The 22,530-nt window shown below is 40.7% G+C and overlaps 1 protein-coding gene across 3 annotated transcripts in view; it reads right to left on the reverse strand.

Annotated features, from left to right (window-relative positions):
* NRF1 (nuclear respiratory factor 1) overlaps nucleotides 1-22,530 on the reverse strand; it is a 131,726-nt gene that overhangs the window by 54,872 nt on the left and 54,324 nt on the right. For all 3 annotated transcript variants that reach the window (XM_079785714.1, XM_079785715.1, XM_079785716.1), the window contains exons 3-4: nucleotides 15,068-15,182; nucleotides 9,164-9,290 (exon numbers count right to left, since the gene is read on the reverse strand). In XM_079785714.1, coding sequence (XP_079641840.1) covers nucleotides 9,164-9,290; nucleotides 15,068-15,182 — 242 coding nt within the window. The remainder of the gene's footprint in view (nucleotides 1-9,163; nucleotides 9,291-15,067; nucleotides 15,183-22,530) is intronic.

Raw genomic sequence — 22,530 nt, forward strand, 5'->3', positions numbered from 1 at the left:
CCCAAGGCCAGAGAGAGCCCCACAGGTCAGGTCCTCCTCCTTTCTGGTACTTCCTGATGACAGAGGTGAACTTCAAACCCATAATTCCTTTGTGGCTCTGACAAGCACTGGTCTGAACCAGTATTGTTCTGAGTCCACTCTTTGCACTGCTAGTGAAAGGTCTCTCAAAAGACAGAGAACTTAACAGCAGCACATTTGTACATGCACACATTCTTCTATGGTGAGCAGAAACGGTAGAGAGACACCGGATCCTACAAGCAACAATAATAGGTTCATTCACTTGCAAGAATGCACAAGGGGGATGAGAAAGCCTTTGGGGATAACAAAGAAGCCATGGAATTATGAAAATGTGGCAACATGGGATAGACAATTAACTTGCATTCAGATCTCAAGCCATTAACTTAGGAAAAAAGGGAAGATAAAATGAGATTTGCTCAGAAGTTACAACAATGTTTGGGTCCTAGGTTTTCTGCTAAGTGGACTGGACTCTCAATCAGGACACACTTCCTTATAAATATCTCACTATAAGGATTAAAAAACAAAGATTCCCATACTCCACCTCCAGCATGTGAAAAAGTAAAAATTATTGTTGGCCACGAAGTACAACTTTTGCAGTTATAGAACTTTCCAAACAGGTCAACAATGAAATGGATAAAAGAAAAATAGTGCAAACCTGTAGAATCATTATCACTCTAAAAATTCTGTTTTATACTGGTTTCTAATAAAGAAAGTTTCAAAAAATTTACCAACTTATTTATTGTAATATAAGCAGCTGGTGTTGCCATGGCAACTTTAAGGATTTACATTTTCTGCTTTCTAGGTTTCTGTATCCTGGGTAGAGTTTTTATACTACCAACCCACAATCTTATAAACCTAGGTTCTAGTCTTTTTTTAAAAAATATATTTGTATTGATTTTCAGAGAGGAAGGCTAAGGGAGAGATAGAAACATCAATGATGAGAATTCACTGACTGGCTGCCTCCTGCATGCTCCCTACTGAGGATTGAGCCCACAACCTGGGCATGTGCTCTGACCGGGAATCGAACCGTTACCTCCTGGTTTCTTGGGTCGACGCTCAACCACTGAGCTACGAGGCTAGGTTCCAGTCTTTGAATTTTAATGTATCGGGTTAAATCATTATATTAGTAGTAAGATCGTATAGTAAGAGTTAATGATAATACATAAAAATAAATTTCATTGTGCTAGAAACACCTGGCATTTGAAATAGGAAATCATTAGATTATTACTATGTAATTAGCTAGTTTCAAACTATTTCATCCATTTTTATGGGTTAGTAAAATACAGGAATTCATATTCAGGCATTTAGCTAAACTTATCAGTGCTATATAATTCCTTAAAAATATCTTGAGATTTAAAAAAAACATGATGGTAGGGCATCCCTCAGAGAAATTTACAAAAAAAACTTCAGGTATGACCACAATATTTTTTAATTAATTTTTTTTCAATTATAGTTTACATTCAATATCATTTTGTATTAGTTTCAGGTGCACAGCATAGTATATAATCATATATACTTTACAAAGTGGCCCCCCAATATTTCAAGTATCCCCTGACACCATACATAGGTATTACAGTACTATTGACTATACTAGAGGCCCGGTGCACGGATTTGTGCACTGGTGGGGTCTCTTGGCCTGGCCTGCAGAAGAGGTTGCACCTCTTGCAATCCAGGACCCCTCAGGGGATATCGGAGAGCCGGTTTCAGTCCGATCCCTGCAGGCCAGGCCAAGGGACCCCACTGGTGCATGAATCCGTGCACCGGGCCTCTAGTATGCATATAAGATCTTTGATTAATCTCTTCCCGCCTTCCCCAGTGCCCTCAGTCTGTTCCATGTTTCCATGCCAGTTGTTTCTGCTCCTGCGTTGAGCGTCTGCCCCCTGGTGGTCAGTGCACGTCATAGCTACTGGCCAGTAGGCCAGTCACTTAGGCTTTTATAGATTCCCTATGCCAGTGATGGCGAACCTATGACACGCGTGTCAGCACTGACACACATAGCCATTTCTGATGACACGCGGCCACATGCTGAGGATGAAACATTTGCTGCTCCTGAGGATGAAACATTTGCGACTAGAGTCTTGGAGTTAGTTTTTTCCTCAAAGTGACACACTACCCGAGTTATGCTCAGTTTTTTGGCGAAGTTTGACACACCAACCTCAAAAGGTTGCCCATCACTGCCCTATGCTGTACTTTATATCCTCGTGACTATTTTGTGACTACCAATTTGTACTTCTTAATCCCTTCACTTTTTCACCCAGTTCCTAAACCCCTCCCCCCTCTGGCAACCATCAGTCTGTTTTCTGTATCCATGAGTATGTTTCTGCTTTGTTTGTTCACTGATTTCTCTCTTTAGATTCTGTATATAAATGAAATTATATGGTATCTGACTTTCTCTGTCTGACTTATTTCACTTAGCATAATACCCTCTAGGTCTATCTAGGCTGTTGAAGTGGTAAGATCACATTCCTTTTTATGGCTAAGTAATATTCCATTATAGACATGTACGATCACTTTTTTATCCCCTCATCTACTGATGTGCACTTGGGTTGCTTCCATATCTTGGTTATTGTAGCTAATGCTGCAATGAACACAGGGGTGTATGCATTCTTTGGTTTCTTTGGAAATATACCCAGAAGTGGAATCACTGGGTCACAAGGCAGTTCCATTATAAATTTTGTGTTCCATAGTGACTGTACCAATTTGCATTCCCACCAACAGTTCCCTTTTCTCCACATCCTAACATGTTTGTTCATTTATTGACGGCCCTTCTGACAGGTGTGAGGTGGTATCTCGTGGTTTTAATATGTATTTCTCTGATGATTAGTGACATTGAGCATCTTTTCATATGTCTATTGGCCATCTGTATATGTCCTCTTTGGAGCAGTGTCTATTCAGGTGCTTTTCTCATTTTTTTAACCAAATTGGATTTTGTTTTGTTTTTTGCTGTTGAGTTGTATTAATTCTTTATTAAGTTTGGATATTAACCCCCAATTGGATGTGTCATTGCTGAGCATCTTGTCCCATTTAGTAGATTGTCTTTTCATTTTGTCTGTGGTTTCCTTTGCTGTGCAAAAACTTTTAGTTTGATGTAGTCCCTATTGTTTATTTCCCCTTTTGCTTCACTTGGCTGAGGAGACACATCAGAAAAAATATTGCTACTGGAAATGCCTGAGAATTTACTGCCCATGTTTTCTTCTAAGAGTTTTATCGTTTTAAGTCTTCAATCTATTTTGAGTTTATTCCTGTATATGGTGTAAGAAGGTGGTCTCGTTTCATTTTTCTGCATGTATCTGTCCAATTTTCCCAACACATTTATTGAAAAGGCTATCTTTGTGTCATTGTATATTCTTGCCCCTTTATCAAATATTAATGGACCGTGTAAGCATGGGTTTATTCCTGGGATCTCTATTCTATTCCATTGTTCTCTGTCTGTTTTTATGCCAATACCATGCTGTTTGATTGCTATGGCCACAATCGTTTGGAAGTTGTTGTTTGTTTGTTTTTTTCAATGTTTTTATTGACTTGAGAGAGAGAGAGAGAGAGACATCAATCAGTTGCCTCCTGCTCCTGTATGCACTCTGACCGGGAATCGAACTGGAGACCTTTCGGTGCATGGGACAACGCTCAAACAACTGAACCTCATGGGCCAGGGCTGGAAGTATTTTTATGTCTGTTTTGTCTTATTTATATTTTCAATATACAAATAAATAACTTTTCTTTCTTCTTTAAAAACTACATATAAGCATATGCACATATAAATGAATTTTCTTACTCTTATTTCCTACTTCCTCCAAGGTGCTCTGATTAACCTCTTCTCTTAGTTCTGCAGGTCTGACCAGGAGGGGGAACAGGGGGGTGACTTTTGCTGTTCACCAGCATCAGAATAATGCCCTTAAATGGCCTCTTTCCTCCCCAGAAAGAGCTAGTAGTAGCTACAGTGAGTGTTTGCTTATAAACAACCATCCTGACCTTTCACAGGACTGTAGAGAACTGGAAGCTAGCTCTATTTGTTCCCTTCAGAAGAGAAGAAAAAGACTAAGAAAATGAGACTGAATTTGAAACTTCATATTAATACCCTGGACAAATCTATGGAAGATAGTGGTTCTCTATCACCTTCAATGTAAATCCCCCCAGTGACTTAACCTGGCTTTATTATTCAGAAGTTGAGGAATCTTGGGCAAATCACTTAACCTCTCTGAGCTAACACTCTCATTTACAAAATGAAATATTAATATACCTACACCTCAGCATTATTGCCAGAAATGAGAATATGTATACTTTAAAGCTTTGTAAATCTGCTATACTAAACAAGCATTAGTTACAACAATCCCCTGCACTCAACAATTCCATAAGCATGTAGAAAATGCAGATTTACTTTTAAAGTAGAACCAAATTCTACATAAAGTTCTATTACTTTTCTCATTTAATACATTTTCACCATCTGAAAAATGTTAATAGAAAGATCTGGGTCATCATGTTTAATGGCAGTGTAATTGTCCTATCTATAGATGAGCCATCAATTTATCTAACAAATCCCTTATCTTTGAAGTTTTAGGTTACTCTCAATTTTTAAAAACATTATAAAGATAGCGTGATTAATACCATTACACATACATCTTTGCTCATTTAACCAATTATTTCTTTTTTAAAAAAATTTTTGTTATTGATTTCAGAGAGGAAGGGAGAGGGAGAGAGAGACAGAAACATCAATGATAAGAGAGAACCATCAATTGGCTGCCCCTTGAACGCCCCACACTGGGGATTGAGCCCCCAACCCAGGCATGTGCCCTGACCAGGAATCAAACCACGACCTCCCGATTTACAGGTCTACGCTCAACCACTGAGCCACGCTGGTTGGGCCTAACTGATTATTTCTTAAGAATAAAATTCAAAAGGAAACTGGGTAAAAAAAGTAAACATTTGGGGCACTTTTTTAAAAAGTTTATTGATTTTTAGAGAGAGAGTAAGGGAGAGGGAGAGAGAAACATTGATGTGAGAGTGTAACATCGATCAGCTGCCTCCTGCATGCCCCCTATAGGGGAACAACCTGGGTATGTGCCCCTCACTGAGAAATGAACCAGAAACCTTTTGGTGCACAGGACAACATTGAACCAATTGAGCCACACCAGCCAAGGCTTTGGGGCACTTTTTATACCAGTTGCCAATCTGTCCTTCAGGAAATTACACCAATTTATTCTGCCTGTTTGACATACCAACTTCTATGTTTTTTAAAAATGTAAATTTTTTTTATTGATTTCAGAGAGGAAGGGAGAAGGAGAGATAGAAACATCAATGATAAGAATCATTGATCGGCTGCCCCCTGCATGACCTGACCAGGAATCAAACCTGCAACCTTTCAGTGCATGGGACGATGCCCAACCAGCCAGGGCCATATTGTCAATTCTTATAATCCATATTCATCCATGTAATTTTTCCAATATGGTATATTTTCCCCCTGTAAGGTATTAATGCTAATATACCTCTTTTATATTAACCTTATCAGTTATTTTCCTCAAATCTCTATGTTCTTATTTATATTTTTCTTCCTTAATCTGATAAAGATATTAAAATTTACTTCTAACATTGTAGTTTAAAAAATTTTTTTTACATTTCTAACTTTGTGATGTACGTGCTTTGCTTTAATGTTATGTGAGGCATAAAATGTTCATTATAAATTTACTAGAGGCCCAATGCACAAAAATTCATGCAAGAGTAGGCCTTCCTTCCTCCGGTTGCTGGCACCAGCTTCCCTCCTGCATCCGGGACCTGGGCTGTTTCCCTCCCCCGGCTGCCCGCAGGCACCTGGGACCCGGGCTGGCTTCCCTCGGGCTCCGGCTTTGTCAGGAAGGACGTCCAGAATGACCTCCGGAAGACATCTGGTCTAATTAGCATATTACCCTTTTATTATTATAGATACTACTTATTAGTACTAAATGACCTCTGGTTCTCAGTTAATACTCATTTGTCTTGAGAGTTTGGCTTTGTCTGATATTAACACTGAGATCCATGATTTATTTTTGTTGGCATTAGTCTGAGATCATTTTACTTTTATCATTTTTAACAGCTTTATTGAAACAGAATTCACATACCATACATATTAGTTTCCAATAAGTTTCACAGGGCTAAAGTCGAGGTTGTTGGCAGGGCTGGTCCTGGAAGCTCTAGGAAAGAATCCATTTCCTTGTCTTGTCTTGCTGCTGTCTAGCCTGTATTCCTTGGCTTCTGACCCCTTCCTTACATCTAACCTCTTGTTTCCACTATCATATCTCTTACATCTATATCAATTTCCCTTTGTCTCTCTCTTACAAAGACACTGTGATAGGTTTAGGGCCTTCCTGGATAATGCTGGGCAATCTCCCCAGCTCAAGACCCTTAATTTAACCATACCTACCTCTTCTTTGCCATAGAAGGCAACACTCAAAGGTTCTAGGGATTGGACCTGGTTATCTTTGGGGGCCACTATAAGGTAGGACAAAAGTAGGTTTACAGTTGTTCATATGGAAAATAATACAATAATTAAATAATAATACAAGGATAAACTCTGTTTTGCATACTCACAACTATAAACCTACTTTTGCTCCACCCTGTATTCAGCCTAACACACCATTCATTTCACACATTTAAAGTGTACAATTCAATCCTTTTTAGTGTATTTGTATATTGTGCAAGAATCATCATAATCTAATTTTAGAACATTTTCATCCCCCTAAAAGAAACTCCATACCCACCGGCTGTCAGTCCCCATCCTCCCCTCCCTCTCCTCCAACCTGGCAACCACTAAGCTACTTTCTGTCTCTATAGACTTACCTATTCTAGACATTGCATATAAATGGGATCATACAATATGTGGTCTTTTGTGACTGGGTTCTTTTACTTAGCACAATGTTTTTAAGATTCAAGTATCAAAACTTGATTACTTTTTATTGCTGATTAATATTCCATTATATGGATAATACCACTTTTTAAAAATCTATCCATCAGTTGATGGACATTTGGGTTGTTTCCACTTTGTGGCTGTTATAAAAATGCAGCAACAACAAACATTCTATGAATATTGTGTATAAGTTTTTGGACATTAAGTGTTCATGCTATGTGTTTTATTTTCAGTTCTCTTGGGTAAATCTCGACATAGAATTGCTGGGTAACTCTCCTTTTAACATTTTAAGAAATTGCCAAACTGTTTTCCAAAGTAGCTACTTCACTCTACATTCTCAACAGCAATGTTCAGGGGTTCTACTTTCTCCATATCCTTTCTAACACTTATAATTCTCCATCTTTTTTACCATAGTCATCCTAATGGGTGAAGTGGTATCTCATTATAGTTTTGATTTTTATTTCCTTAATGACTAATGATTATTCATTATTAGTGCTCATGTGTTTGCTGTCCATTTCTGTATCTCATTTGGAGAAATATCTACTCAGGTTCCTTGCCATTTTAAAATTGGGTTATTTTGTATTTTTATCATTGAGTTATGAGAGTTTTCTTTATATATCCTGGATGCAAGTTCTTTATCAGATATGTGATTTGCAAATATTTTCTCCCATTCTGTGGATTCTTTTCACTTTCTTGATGTTATCATTTGTAGCTACTTCAACCATTTGTAACTGTAAGTATACCACATAAATTAAAGTTAGGTTGTTATTCCAATCTGAAAGAAATCTTTGTCTTTAACAAGGGAGTTTAACCCATTTATATTTATGGTTTATAACGTAATTAATTAGTTTCACTAATATTAGCTTGTTCTATGCTTTGTGTTTTATTTTGAATTCCTTCCCTTGTTTTCTATCTTTTGTATAAAGCCTTGGTTTTCTTTCCTCTTTAGTTCTCTGGAAGAAATATTCTGCTTCTTATTCTATTGGTATTTATTCTTTAGCCATACTTATTAAATGTCAGTCAGTGGGAAAATATCTACTTCTTTTTACTTTATTCTACTCTATCATATGACTTAGTTCTTGCTTCATAAAATCTACATATCTTTTTTGTATTATATGGACAATTCCAACAGTTTTCTAAAGCTTTCTTTTAGATTTTTCAGTGAGGAATCTTCAGAGGTATTTTTGTGAGTCTTCTAGTTAAGTCTTTTTTGTTGTTGTTAATCCTCACCCAAGGATATTTTTCATTGATTTTTAGAGAGAGTGGAAAGGAAGGGGAGAGAAAAAGAAACATCCATGTGAGAGAAACACAACCATTGGTTTCCTCCCAAAAGCACCCTGATTGGAGATAGAGTCTACAACCAAGGTACATGCCCTCAACTGGAATCAAACCTGCGACCCTTTAGTCCACGGGCCGATGCTCCATCCACTAAACCAAACCGGGCAGGGCTTCTAGATGAGTCTTTTTCACAGGTCACATTAGTAGAATAATATTTAAAATTTTTAATACTACAGAAGAGAAGACATGCCCAGATTTCATGTCTATCAACAGTATGATACTAAGGACTGCTTGACAGGCACCATTGTGAACTAGAAGCTTTCTACCATATACCTCTAAGGAAAGGTCCTAATATGCATCCTATTCTAGGGTCTCAGGAATTCTGGGGAAACCTTAAAACAAAACTTAAAAATATTAAGGAAGAACCACAACATCTGTGTGTGTGGAAAAACACATAGTACAACTAATAAAATCTCAAGTGATTAGTAATTCTGAATCCTTGAAATGTCTACATTCAGTATGGGAGAAAACTGACAAATGTCATTTTTTAAGTATATTTAAGTATATTTCAAAACTAAAGCAATGTTAAGTCAAATCTTTGAATAAATGTAAGAGATTTTAAATATGCAACTTGAATATCCACAATGAATAAAGTACTCCCAGCTTTGCCTCATGAAGTTTATACCTTGGAGTTATTTACCATTTTGTTTCTGACATAAATCAGCAACTTTCTTACAAAATCCTACATTGATTTCTTAACAAACACAATACCATTTTTTCCATTGCATCTGGGGAGGTAAAATACCTTGTTATAGGAAGTAGAAAGAGACATAATCGTTTTTATTTTTATTTGCATAAAGCCCCACTCCGCACTCCCATCCTGGATGAGAGGAGGTTAGAAGTAATAATTAGTATGCGACACAGATCATAAGAATGTGAACAACAACTCACAGAAAGCAAAGGGTATCTGAGAACACAGCTCAGTTCTCTTACCACATTCTCCAATGGTGCTGCGCCAAATACTTTAAAGACCGGGTTGGGTTTGGAGGGTGAGATACAGAGGACAATAGCTTGCTGTCCTACTCGAGTAGTATATTCATCTAATGTGGCTCGAAGTTTCCTGAGTCAGAGAATGAAAAGAGAATAAAATCAGTTTAAAAAGAAAAATTACAGTGACTGACAGACACAAAATTTACTTTGACTTGAGACAATTTATTCTGACTAGATACATTAGTCTATCCTTTTAAGGGACTGGTGAGTCATGCCAATTCAAGTGAAGTGAAGCCAACCTATCTAAAATAAAGTTTTCCATCTTTCTCCAGAACCATGTACTGTGTTATCTATGTTCCTCATAGCAAATATATGTCTATAAATAATACATTCTAATTCCTCCTGCCTGTACTATCATTAAAGGAAATGAGAACTGCCCATCTAATGGCATATAATCTGTATGCTTGCTTGAAAGCTACTGTTAGTACTTTTCAAGCTTTCCTTTATTTTCTTATAATCTTACTAGAGGCCAGGTGCACGAAATTCGTGCACAGAGGGGGGTTGTCCCTCAGCCCAGCCTGTACCCTCTCCAATATGGGACCCCTGGAGGGATGTCTGACTGCAATCCAGGGATGTCCGACTGCCCTGGATTGTGAGAGGGATGTCCGACTGCCCTAAACGGAAGATCATAAGAATATGAACAACAACTCACAGAAAGCAAAGGGTATCTGAGAACACAGCTCAGTTCTCTTACCACATTCTCCAATGGTGCTGCACCTAAACGGGCAGTCGGACATTCCTCTCACAATCCAGGACTGCTGGCTCCCAACTGCTTGCCTGCCTGCCTTCCAGATTGCCCCTAACCACTTCTGCCTGCCAGCCTGATCACCCCCTAACCACTCTGCTGCCAGCCTGTTTGCCCCCAACTTCCCTCCTCTGCCGGCCTGGTCTGGTCACCCCTAACTGCCCTCTCCTGCAGGGTTGATCACCTCCAACTGCCCTCCCTTGCAGGCTTGGTCCCTCCCAACTGCCCTCACTTGCAGGCCGGGTGCCTCCCAACTGCCCTCCCTTGCAGGCCGGGTGCCTCCCAACTGCCCTCTCCTGCTGGCCATCTTGTGGTGGCCATCTTGTGTCCACATGGGGGCAGGATATTTGACCACATGGGGGCAGCTATATTGTGTGTTGCAGTGATGATCAATCTGCATATTACTCTTTTATTAGATAGGATAGAGGCCTGGTACAGGGGTGGGGGCCAGCTGGTTTGCCCTGAAGGGCGTCCCAGATCAGGTGGGGGTTCCCTTGGGGCGTGGTGCAGCCTGAGCGAGGGGCCTGTGGTGGTTTGCAGGCCGGCCACGTCCCCTGGCAACCCAAGGGGAGGCCCTGGTATCTGGAATTTATTTTCCTTCTACAATTGAAACTTTGTAGCCTGGAGCGGAGCCAAGCCTGGGGCTCCCTCCGAGGCTGGCAGCCATTTGTGTTGGGGTTATAATTGAAACTTTGTTGCCTTAAGCGGGTGGGCCCGGCCAGGGTGTGCAGAAAGCTTTGCTTCCCCTGTTGCCGGCGGCAACCCTCGCCTGCTCTCTCAAGCTCCATTCTACCGCCATTTGTTTGAATTTGTTTACCTTCTATAATTGAAACTTTGTAGCTTGAGTGGAGGCTTAGGCCTGCAATGGCTATTGGAAAGCTTGGCTTCCTCTCTTACCTGGGAAACCTTGCTCTCTGAGGCTGTAGCCATCTTGGTTTGGGTTAATTTGCATACTCGCTTTGATTGGATGGTGGGCGTGGCTTGTGGGCGTGGCTTGTGGGTGTGTCAGAGGTATGGTCAATGTGCATATTTGTCTATTATTAGATAGGATGTTCTTAATGTAGTATGTTTTCTAGCTTTTATCACGCATCATTCACATGGGCTGGCACTCCATTAGGAATCAACATTCCAATAAATAGCAGAAAATTGGGATGTAGTATTTAAAATACTATAAGAAAAAAGTTCTAGAACATTTTATAAATTTCTTATCATCCTACCTAATAATAGACAAATATGCAAATTGACCATACCTCTGACACACCTACAAGCCACACCCACAAGCCACGCCCACCATCCAATCAGAGCAAGCATGCAAATTAACCCAAACCAAGATGGCTACAGCCACAGAGAGCAAGGTTTCCTAGGTAACAGAGGAAGCCAAGCTTTCCCCTTGCCCTTGCCAGGCCTAAGCCTCCACTCAAGCTACAAAGTTTCAATTATAGAAGGTAAACAAATTCAAATAAATGGCGGCAGAATGGAGCTTGAGAGAGCAGGCGAGGGTTGCCGCCGGCAACAGGGGAAGCAAAGCTTTCTGCACACCCTGGCCGGGCCCACCCGCTTAAGGCAACAAAGTTTCAATTATAACCCCAACACAAATGGCTGCCAGCCTCGGAGGGAGCCCCAGGCTTGGCTCCGCTCCAGGCTACAAAGTTTCAATTGTAGAAGGAAAATAAATTCCAGATACCAGGGCCTCCGCTTGGGTTGCCAGGGGGCATGGCCGGCCTGCAAACCACCACAGGCCCCTCGCTCAGGCTGCCCCACGCCCCAAGGGAACCCCCACCTGATCTGGGACGCCCTTCAGGGCAAACCAGCTGGCCCCCACCCCTGTACCAGGCCTCTATCCTATCTAATAAAAGAGTAATATGCAGATTGATCATCACTGCAACACACAATATAGCTGCCCCCATGTGGTCAAAGATCCTGCCCCCATGTGGACACAAGATGGCCACCACAAGACAGCCTGCAAGAGAGGGCAGTTGAGAGGGACCAGGCCTGCAAGGGAGGGAAGTTGGAGGTGATCAACCCTGCAGGAGAGGGCAGTTAGGGGTGACCAGGCTGGCAGAGGAGGGAAGTTGGGGGCAAACAAGCTGGCAGCAGAGTGGTTAGGGAGTGATCAGGCTGACAGGCAGAAGCGGTTAGGGGCAATCAGGAGGCAGGCAGGCAAGCAGTTGGGAGCCAGCAGTCCTGGATTGTGAGAGGGATGTCCGACTGCCCGTTTAGGCCCGATCCCACAGGGATCGGGCCTAAACGGGCAGTCGGACATCCCTTGAGGGGTCCCATATTGGCGAGGGTACAGGCTGGGCTGAGGGACAACCCCCCTCCGTGCACGAATTTCGTGCACCGGGCCTCTAGTCTAGAATAATAAAAGGGTAATATGCTAATTAGATCAGCAGTCCTTCCTGACGAAGCCCAGGCCGGAGGGAAGCCAGCCCAGGTCCTGGGTGCCTGTGGGCAGCCCGAGGGAAGCCAGTCCGGGTCCCGGGTGCCTGTGGGCGGCCCCAGTGAATCCAGCCCAGGTCCTGGGTACCTGTGGGCAGCTGGAAGGAAGCAGCCCGGGTCCCAAGTGCCTGCCAGCGGCCGGAGGAGGGAAGCAACCCAGGTCCCGGGTGCCGGCGGGAAACCGGTGCCAGCAGCCAGGGGAAGGAAGGCCTACTCTTGCACTAATTTTCATGCTTTGGGCCTCTAGTATATGAATACATGTTACGCAATCAAAATATTAAGTCCTTCACGTACCATGCCTACGTACCAATCTTTCTTTGCTACCTACAAACTCTTCTGAAGAAATAAAAATGAGCAAAAGACAACATACCAAACAAGAAATTTGGTGGCATTCCTTGAAGGAATGGTCTGAATTATATTCACTGTCTCTAATTCCTCCCTTCCATTCTCTCTTGAAGACACACCAATACTTTTGTTGTTGCCACTCTTTTGAAAATGTCCTGGTTAAGTTCAATCATGACCCCCATGTAGCTAAATCTAAAGGTCAATTTGCATCTTATTGAACCTGTCAGCAGCATTTGATAGAGCTGATCACGTGCCCTCTTCCTTGAAACACTTTTTGCACTTGGTTTCCAGGGTACCACTCTCTTGGTTTTCCTCCTGATGCACTGGTTGTTTTTTAGACTTCTTTGCTAGTTCTTTTCATCTCTCCAAACTCTAAAGGGTATGCCCAGCCCATGTAGCTCAGTGCCTGAGCATCAGCCCATGAATCAGGAGGTCACAGTTCAATTCCTGGTTAGGGCACATGCCTGGGTTTCAGGCTCAATACCCAGCAGGGGGAGTGCAGGAGGCAGCCGTCGATGGATGACTCTCTCTCACTGATGCTTCAATCTCACTATCCCTTCCCCTTCCTCTGTATAAAATAAAAATAACAAAAACATTTAAAGGGTAGAGTGCTTCAGGCTTAAGTTCATACTCACTCCCTAGGTCAGGGGTCCTCAAACTTTTTAAACAGGGGGCCAGTTCACTGTCCCTCAGACCGTTGGAGGGCCGGACTATAGTTTAAAAAAAACTATGAACAAATTCCTATGCACACTGCACATATCTTATTTTAAAGTAAAAAACCAAAATGGAAAAACACCTGCATGTGGCCCACGGGCCGTAGTTTGAGGACGCCTGCCCTAGGTGGTCTCTTTCAGACACATAGTTTAAATATTACCTATATTGTTTATATCCTCAACTAAGATCTCTCTTTAAAAAAAAATAATAATAATATTTTATTGAATTTTAGAGAGAGGAAGGAAGAGAGAGAAACATCGATATGAGAGCAGAACATCAATCTGCTGTCTCCTGTACTCCCCCTACCAGGGATTGAGCCCACAACCCAGACATATACCCTGACTGGGAATCGAACCAGCAATCTTTAGGTGCACAGGATGATGGCTAACCAACTGAGCCACACCAGCCAGGGCTAAGATCTCTCTTTTGAATTCCAGATTCATATTTCCAACTGCTTATTCTGTATCTCTATTTAATGGTTAAGAGGTATCATAAACTTAACCAAAACCAAATTCCTGATTCTGCCCTCAATCCCATACCTGCTACTCTTCTGGCGTCAACTCAATCCTTCCAGTAATCAGACCAAAAAACTTGAGGCCACCCTTCAGGCCTTTTCCCCCTCTCACATCCCACATCCAATACATCAATGAATCATGCTGGAGCTGATTTGAAATACAACCAAAACCTGACTACCTCTTTCCACCTTTGCTGCTGCTACCTTGGTTTAAAGGCACTATTATTTCTGGCTTGGACTACTACATTAGCCTCTTAATTGGTTTCCCTGTTTCTATTCTTATACTCCCAGAGGCTATTGTCAATACAGTAGCCTAAATGACCCTTTTAAAACATGTATCAGACCATATCATTGCTTTGGTCAAAAGCCTTCATTGACTTCCCACCTCACTCAGAGCAAGAATCAAAGCCCCAATATTGGATCAAAAGACCTCATGATGTGACTCTTCACTACTACTGACCATATCTTCTCTCATTTTCTCTCTAGCTATTCCTCAAACATGACTGTCATGCTCCTTTCCCGCTTCAGAACCTTTCCCCTTCTTAGTCCCCATTTCCCCAAGGGAAAAGCTCTTCCCCTAGACATTAACACGGTTGCCTTTTCACTTACTTCATGTCTCTGTTCAAAGGTTGTCTTATGAGCATTTCCCAGATCAACCCTATAAAAAAAAGAGAAACTACATATTCCCCCTAATCCCCGAACCTTTAGTTTTCCTTACTCCACTTCATTTTCCTCCATAGCACTTATCATCATCTGACATATTACATATTTGTTCACTTTTCCCCCTTCACTAGAATATAAACTCTTTAATGGAATGTTTTGTTCTATTATATTCTCAAGGCCTAGAACAATGCCTGGCACATAGCAGGCATATAGATTTTCTGAATTAATTAATGTAATTTTATACATTGGTTAATCATATTTCTAGTTGCATTTATTTAATTTCGTAAGAGTACTTTAAAGTCTAATTTTGTCATCAAGGGATCTAACTTGGTATCTTTGGTGATCCTACTAATGTATGTTCTAATTGTGTCATCCACCCCATGAAATATTTGAGAAATAACAACAATGTGGATAAAAACGCCCTCACCGGAGCAAACGTGTTTGCTGCCTCTTCCGGATAGATGGATTAGACTCAAACACATGAGGCCGTTTCCGTTTCTTTCCTGTTGCCACAGCAGCAGCAGCAGCCATTCCCACAGGACCTGAAATAACAATGTATGTGCTGAGATCATGCAGAGCCTGTTAACTATACAAGACAGAACACAATTAAAGTACAAAAAAGGTAGCACTATTTCCTAATATGTTATCAATAAACATAAAATGTTCCTGATATTATCAATATATTTCACTATTATTCAACATGAATTATATTTCAATCTACCAATAAAACTTAAAAATGAATCTTTTAAAAAAGTGACTGGCATGCCTCCCCACCACATACCAGCTTGAATTTTATGTAATGCTTTTTGTTTTGTTTTGGCATTATACTCATTCTGCTAAGGAAATATTCTCACAGGTGCTAGATGATATTGCAACATTGAGAGGAAGCTTGCCAAAACAAAAAAATTACAGATTTCAAATTTCACTTCCATTCCTGTGACATGGGCCAAATTAAGGAAGTCAGACATAATCACTCATACTTGGAATTCTAACAACACCTATAAGAGGAGTATCTGGGACGAGTTATCAACTGAATTAGAAAACTTTCTCTTATATATCAGAAAATTGTGCTCCAAATGGCATTGTTGACCACAAGGTCAAAATGATGAAAACATCCTGGTAGGAAAGAGATGAAAACCTATCCCACTCTAGGGAAAAAATGGTCTGTTTTGCCCTGAAACTAATGACTAAAATAAAGTTAGGCCGTCAGGAACTATTGGAGTCTCTGATTCATGAAATCTCAAACATATCAAAGACATTCCTTTTTTTAAAAAAATATTGATTTCAGAGAGGAAGGGAGAGGGAGAGAGAGAGACAGAAATAACAATGAGGAGAATCATTGATTGGCTGCCTCCTGCACTCCCCACACTGAGAATTGAGCATGTACCCTAACCAGGAATTGAACCGTGACCTCCTAGTTCCATAGGTGAATGCTGAACCACTGAGCCACGCTGGCTGGGCCTTATTTATTTATTTATTTTTAACAGATGACCCACCATTATACTTATTTGTGAGTCCCATAAACAGCTTAAATAAAAATTAATTTTAATCCTTCACATTTACACTGGCATAAATGTTATATATGTTCTAAGTGGCTCAATTAAAATAAGCCTTCCTGAAAATCTTCTGCTGCTCTAATGCTGTTTAGTAGTATAAGTCTGACTTAAATAAACCCTTCTAAAAGAGACCCAAAGCAAGTCAAAATGAATGGTTTTTTTATCCACCTTTCATCATAAACACCTGGGAGAGGGGAAAAATCTTAATGATACATTTTTCCCAACATTTTATTTTTTTAATTGTGGTAAGAGCACTTAACATGAGATCTACCATCTTAACAAAATTTTAAGTGTATAATACAGTATTGTTAAATATAGGTACAATGTTGTATAGTAGATCCCTAGAACTTAACTCTCTGCAAAAATATGCAAAAGAGGAAAATGAATAGTCAATAAAGATCTGAAATGGTGCTGTATCTTGTCTTCCTGCACTGGCTGAAACGTCTACCTCAGAGCCAAGCAAATTAAACCAATAGTAAGATAGTATTTCATACCCACCAAACTGCCAAAAACGAAAACTGATTGATAATACCAAATAAGGTGAGGACAAGAAGCAGTAGGCACTCTAGTACACTGCTTATGGGAATGTAAATTAATGCAACAATTTGAAAAGACATTTGGAATATCTAGTAAAACTGAAAATGTGCTGATCCTTGCCTTCCAATTCCCTCTCCTTCCTAGGTATATCCTTAAGCAATGGCTTTCAAACTGCAGGTTTCCACCCTATGGTGGCTCATAAATAATTTTTTGGTTTGTTTTGTTTTTAATAAATTGCACTAAAGTGAAAGAGAATAGAACATATCAGATATTGTGTTACATGCAGTAGGGGGTAAGTATTACTTCATGATAAACTGTTATTTCATTTCATGTGCATTGTGTATTTGAGATAACAACGTAAAATGTATTACTGTGGGATATTGTCAGAAGTGTTTGAAAACCAATGCCAAGAGGAACTCTCACAATATGCACAAGAAAATATGTAAGATGATTTTAATTTGCAGCAATTATAATTGCAAAATATTATAAACAACCTAAGACGAGAAAATATGTAAGATGATTTTAATTTGCAGCAATTATAATTTGCAAAATATTATAAACAACCTAAGTATTCTACCAATATATGAGACAGCCAGATAATGGACTACCAAACAACAGTTAAAATGAAAACATATAGTCATATTATCAACATGAATCTCAGAAAAAGAATACCAAATGAATAAACATCCTATCTAATAAAAGAGTAATATGTAAATTGACTGTCACTCCAACACACAAGATGGCTGCCCCCATGTGCTCAAAGATGGCCGCCACAAGATGGCCAGTAGGGGAGGACAGTTGGGAAGGACCAGGCCTGCAAGGGAGGGCAATTGGGGGTGATCAGGCCAGCAGGGGAGGGCAGTTGGGAGGGACCAGGTCTGCAGGGGAGGGCAGTTAAGGGGCAATCAGGCTGGCAGGGAGCAGTTAGGGGAGTGACCAGGTCGGCAGAGGAGGGAAGTTGGGGGCGACCGGAACTGCAGGGAAAGGCAGTTAGGGGTGACCATGCCTGCAGGGGAGGGCAGTTAGGGGCAATCAGGCTGGCAGGGGAGCAGTTAGGCATCAATCAGGCTGGCAGCGGGGTGGTTAGAGGGTGATCAGGCTGGCAGGCAGAAGCAGTCAGGGGCAATCAGGAAGGCAGGCAGGTGAGCAGTTGGGAGCCAGCAGTCCTGGATTGTGATAGGGATGTCCAACTGTCCATTTAGGCCCAATCCTACTGGGATCGGGCCTAAACGGGCAATCGGACATCCCTCGAGGGGTCCCAGATTGGAGAGGGTGCAGGCTGGGCTGAGGGACACCCCCCTTCCCGCATGAATTTCGTGCATCGGGCCTCTAGAAATGTTATAAAATGATAACATCAGAGTAATACCATTCATATAAAACTTAAAACATGCAAAGCAATGCTAAGTATTATTTACTGATATACAGCAAAAACACAAAAGAAATGGAAGAGAATGATAAAGACCAAATTCAGAACAGAACAGGTTACCTCAGTGGAGGGAGGGAAATAGGATAAGGAAAAGCAGCTACCTATTATCCCTTCCTCTTCATTGACCTTACTTCATTACTTATTTCAGAGCACACAGTACTTTCTGAAAATATTTTACTTTATTATATATACCCTTCTCCCACCACTGGTCTGTAAACACCTTTAGTAGCAAGCTCTTGCTTGTCTTATTCATAGTATCTATATATAGAAATAGAGTATATAGTAAGCATATATTACTGAGTGATTAAATAGTAAATCATTTCTACCAGCTGGGCCTCAGTTTGCATATCTGCCACATAAAAGGGTTAAGTTAAAGTCCTTTCCTAATCTTAACACTATGACAATACAGTACAGTAATACAACAAAACTATGTCTCAGAAGCATCTTCCTTCCTAGGAAAGAAGCTGACCTGGATTCCCGATGTTAGGATGCCCTCTTCTGGGACGTATAAGAACTTCAAAAATGTATTTTACAAATATTTCATGTGATTTGCTGCTACTAAGCTTTATTTTTAAATTCACCATTCCAGAAATATACAATAGATAATAACTTATGGTAAAAAGATTATTCTTAATTACATCTATCTTCCTTCCCTTAAATACAGCATATATTAAAAAGATGTTGTATTTTGGCTATTCCTGATCATTGATCTCCTGTCCAGTTTTTCCTAAACATCTAAGCCCAAGATCAGATCCACCCAAGTATGGTTTAAGAATCTTCCACGTAATGCTAAATATACAATGTAAATAACAAAGAGAATGGTACAAAATATAGCTCAGCTTTAAGTAATTTAGTGGCCCAGAAAAAGTCTTAAAACCTTAAATTGGATTAAGATGATCCAAGATTGCTAGTGCCCCCAGACATCTGGCAGAAGCAAACAAAAAGCCTCTCGAGGAGGATAATATTATTCTAGATATCAAATTACTTCTTATTTTTACTTTAATTTTTAATTTTTCAATTACAATTGACATACACTATTATTAGTTGCAGGTGTACAACCCAGTGATTAGACATTATATAACTCAGCAATCATCCCAATAAATTTCATACCCATCTGACACCATACATAGTTATTACCCAAATTATTTCTAAAATTCATCTTCCTGCCCTAGCAGGTTTGGCTCAGTGGATAGAGCATTGACCTGTGGAATGAAGGGTCCCAGATTCAATTCCGGTCAAGGGCATGTACCGTGGTTGAAGGCTCCTCCCTGGCCCGGGCCCTGGTTGGGACTTGTGTAGAAGGCAACCAATCAATGTGTTTCTCTCACATCAATATTTCTCTCTGTCTTTCCCTCTCTCGTCCACTCTCTCTAAAATTCAATGGAAAAATATCCTTAGGTGAGGATTAAAAAATAATAAAAGTAAGTAAGTAAGTAAGTAAGTAAGTAAGCAAGTAAAATTCATCTTCCAAACACAGCATCTAGCATTCATTCAAATATAACCAGTAGGCAGTTCTGGTCAAGATGGCAGCATACTAGCCTCCTCCCACAACTACATCAAAATTACAACTAAACTATAGAATAACCATTATCATTGAGAACTGCCAGAAATCTGGCTAAATGGAAGTCCTACAACTAGGGAATTAAAGAAGCCACAGCCAGACTAGTAGGAGGGGTAGCGATGCCGAATGGGCTGGTCCCACACCCACGTGTGGCAGATAAAAATTGGGAGGGATGTCTCAATTGCAGAGGTCCCTCTTGAGGAGTGAGGGGTCCCAGCCCCACACCAGGCCCCCCAACTCAGGGTTCCAGAGCAAGGAAGAGAAGTCCCCATAACTTCTGGCTGTAAACACCAGCGAGGAATGAGGCTGAGGGAGTTGGAAGGCTGCTGGAGTCCCACCCAGTTCCTCTTAAAGGGCCCTTGCACAGACTTACTTACTCAGACTCATTCTCTCTGAGCTCCAGCCTTGGTGTGGCAGCTTGAAAGACATGAGACCTATGAGGAGGAACTGTCTCCCTGACATAAGTACTGGCAGAGGCCATTGTTTCTTTACTGAGCCCTTCCTCCACATTGCAAGCAGGCAGGCGCTATATCTGAGACTCCAATAACTTGGCTCACAGAGTTTACCCCGCCTGGTGAGTCTCTGAGGCTCCACCCCACCCAACTTTTGGGCCCACCCAAGCTGTTTCCCATAGCTTTTCCAGACAATGATCTGTCTTGGCTCGCTTCAGATTTTCCTAAACAAGCAGGATCTGGCTTCAGCATACCTCTCACTAAGTGGCCGTAGGCTCAGCACCAGGCAGCAGTTCATAGACTGGCCTTGCCTGGGCACCACCAAGCCCAGCACAAGTAGCAGTCATCTGCAGATTGCTTTATAGCTCACACCAGGTGGCCCCAAGCAGAACACAGGTGGCAGCTGCACCTCCTGAGAGGCCCCAGAGCCAGCACACTCAGTGGCTATCTTCAGCGACTTTGAAGCACAACCACCCAAAGACCTCCATAAGTGACACACTCAAGGTGTGGGCTCAGTGGGCACCAGAGCCCCACTGAAGTAAGTCCTGCCCTATGAGGTGGGCTCCAGCACAGCTGATTCTCCACAGTGGTCTGAGGTCAGTGGTTGCACCCAGTCCTTGCAGCTTAACAGCCACGGGGTAGATCCCTCCCACTGACATGCCAACAGCAATCAAGGCTCAACTACAAGAGGAGGGTGTACACAGCCCACACTGAGGTTGGGAGTGAGGCGCACCTTAAGTGCCCAGCTTGGTGATAGGGGAGGCTGTACCACTGGACCCTACAGAATACTTACATTAGGCCACTCTACCAAGCCTGGGAGATGTAGCAACTCTAACTAATACACAGAAACAAATGCAAGGAGGCTGCCCCAAATGAAGGAACGAAACAAAACTCCAGAAAAGAACTAAACAAAATGGAGACAAGCAATCTATTAGATGCAGAGTTGAAAACAATGACTATAAAGATGTTCAATAAACTTAGTGATAACCTCAACAGTATAACAAAGTACCAGTCAGAAATAAAGGATACAGTAACTGAAATGAATAATTTACAGGTGTACAACCCAGTGATTAGACTTTAATTTAATGGAGTAGATAAAGCAGAGAATCAAATCAGCGATTTGAAAATAAGGAAGCAAAAACACCCAATCAGAACAGCAAAAAAAGAAAAATGAATAAAAAAAATGAGGATAGTAAGGAGCCTCTGGGTCAACTTCAAGGATACCAACATTAACATCATGGGGGTGCCGGTAGGAGAAGAGAGAAAGCAAGAAATTGAAAACCTATTTGAAAAAAATAATGACAGATCAACAAGCAACAAATACTCGCATGCAATGTGGTGTGATCAAGTGATAATCATTCGCCAAACACTGTCTATGTGCAGTGACTCTTGGATTTAAATATGTAGACTATCGGTATAGATATGCAATATTTATTTATGTTGGCTAAATTACTAGTGTTTTTTCCAACATATAGCTTATTCACGAGAATTTGTTAAAAATAACAATGAATTAACAACAACAAAATAACCTGTTTATTTATAAGCAAATTTTGGTTAAAAGCATTTTAAAATTAATATGGTGTTAATGTTCACACATGCTATATGGACTGGAAATTTTGTCCTTTAATCCGAAGTCCAATAAATCTAGGTCCACAAAATCGTGTTTACTGTATTCCAAAGAATTCAAGAGGAGGGAAGACTCTCAAGCCCATTTTATGAAGCCAACATTATGCTAATCCCAAAACCAGATAAGGACACTACAAAGAAAGAAAATTATAGGCCAATATTCCTGATGAACATAGATGCTAAAATCCTCAACAAAATTAGCAAACCAGATTCAGCAATACATTAAAGAGATCATACATTATGATTAGGTTGGATGTATTCCAGGGATTCAAGGTTGGTATAATAACCACAAATCAATAAACTTGATATACCACATGAAACAAAATAAAGGATAAAAATCACATGATCATATAAATAGATGCAGAAAAAGCATTTGATAAAACCCACCACCCAATTATAATAAAAACTCTCAGCAAAGTGGAAATAGAGGGAACATGCCTCAACATAATAAAGGCCATATATGACAAACCCACAGCTAACATCATACTCAATGGGCAAAAACTACAGTCATTTCCCTTAAGATCAGAACAAGACAGGGACGTCTGCTTTCACCACTCTTATTCAACATAGTACTGGAAGTCCTAGACACAGCAATCAGACAAGAAAAAGAAATAAAAGGCATTCCAATTGGAAAGGATGAAGAAAAACTGTCATTATTTGCAGATGACATGATACTGTATATAGAGAACCCTAAAGACTCCACCAAAAACACTATTAGAATTGATAATGAAT

The sequence above is a fragment of the Cnephaeus nilssonii genome (genome assembly GCF_951640355.1).
Source record: "Cnephaeus nilssonii genome assembly, chromosome: 12".
In the NCBI taxonomy this organism is placed as follows: domain Eukaryota; kingdom Metazoa; phylum Chordata; class Mammalia; order Chiroptera; family Vespertilionidae; genus Cnephaeus; species Cnephaeus nilssonii.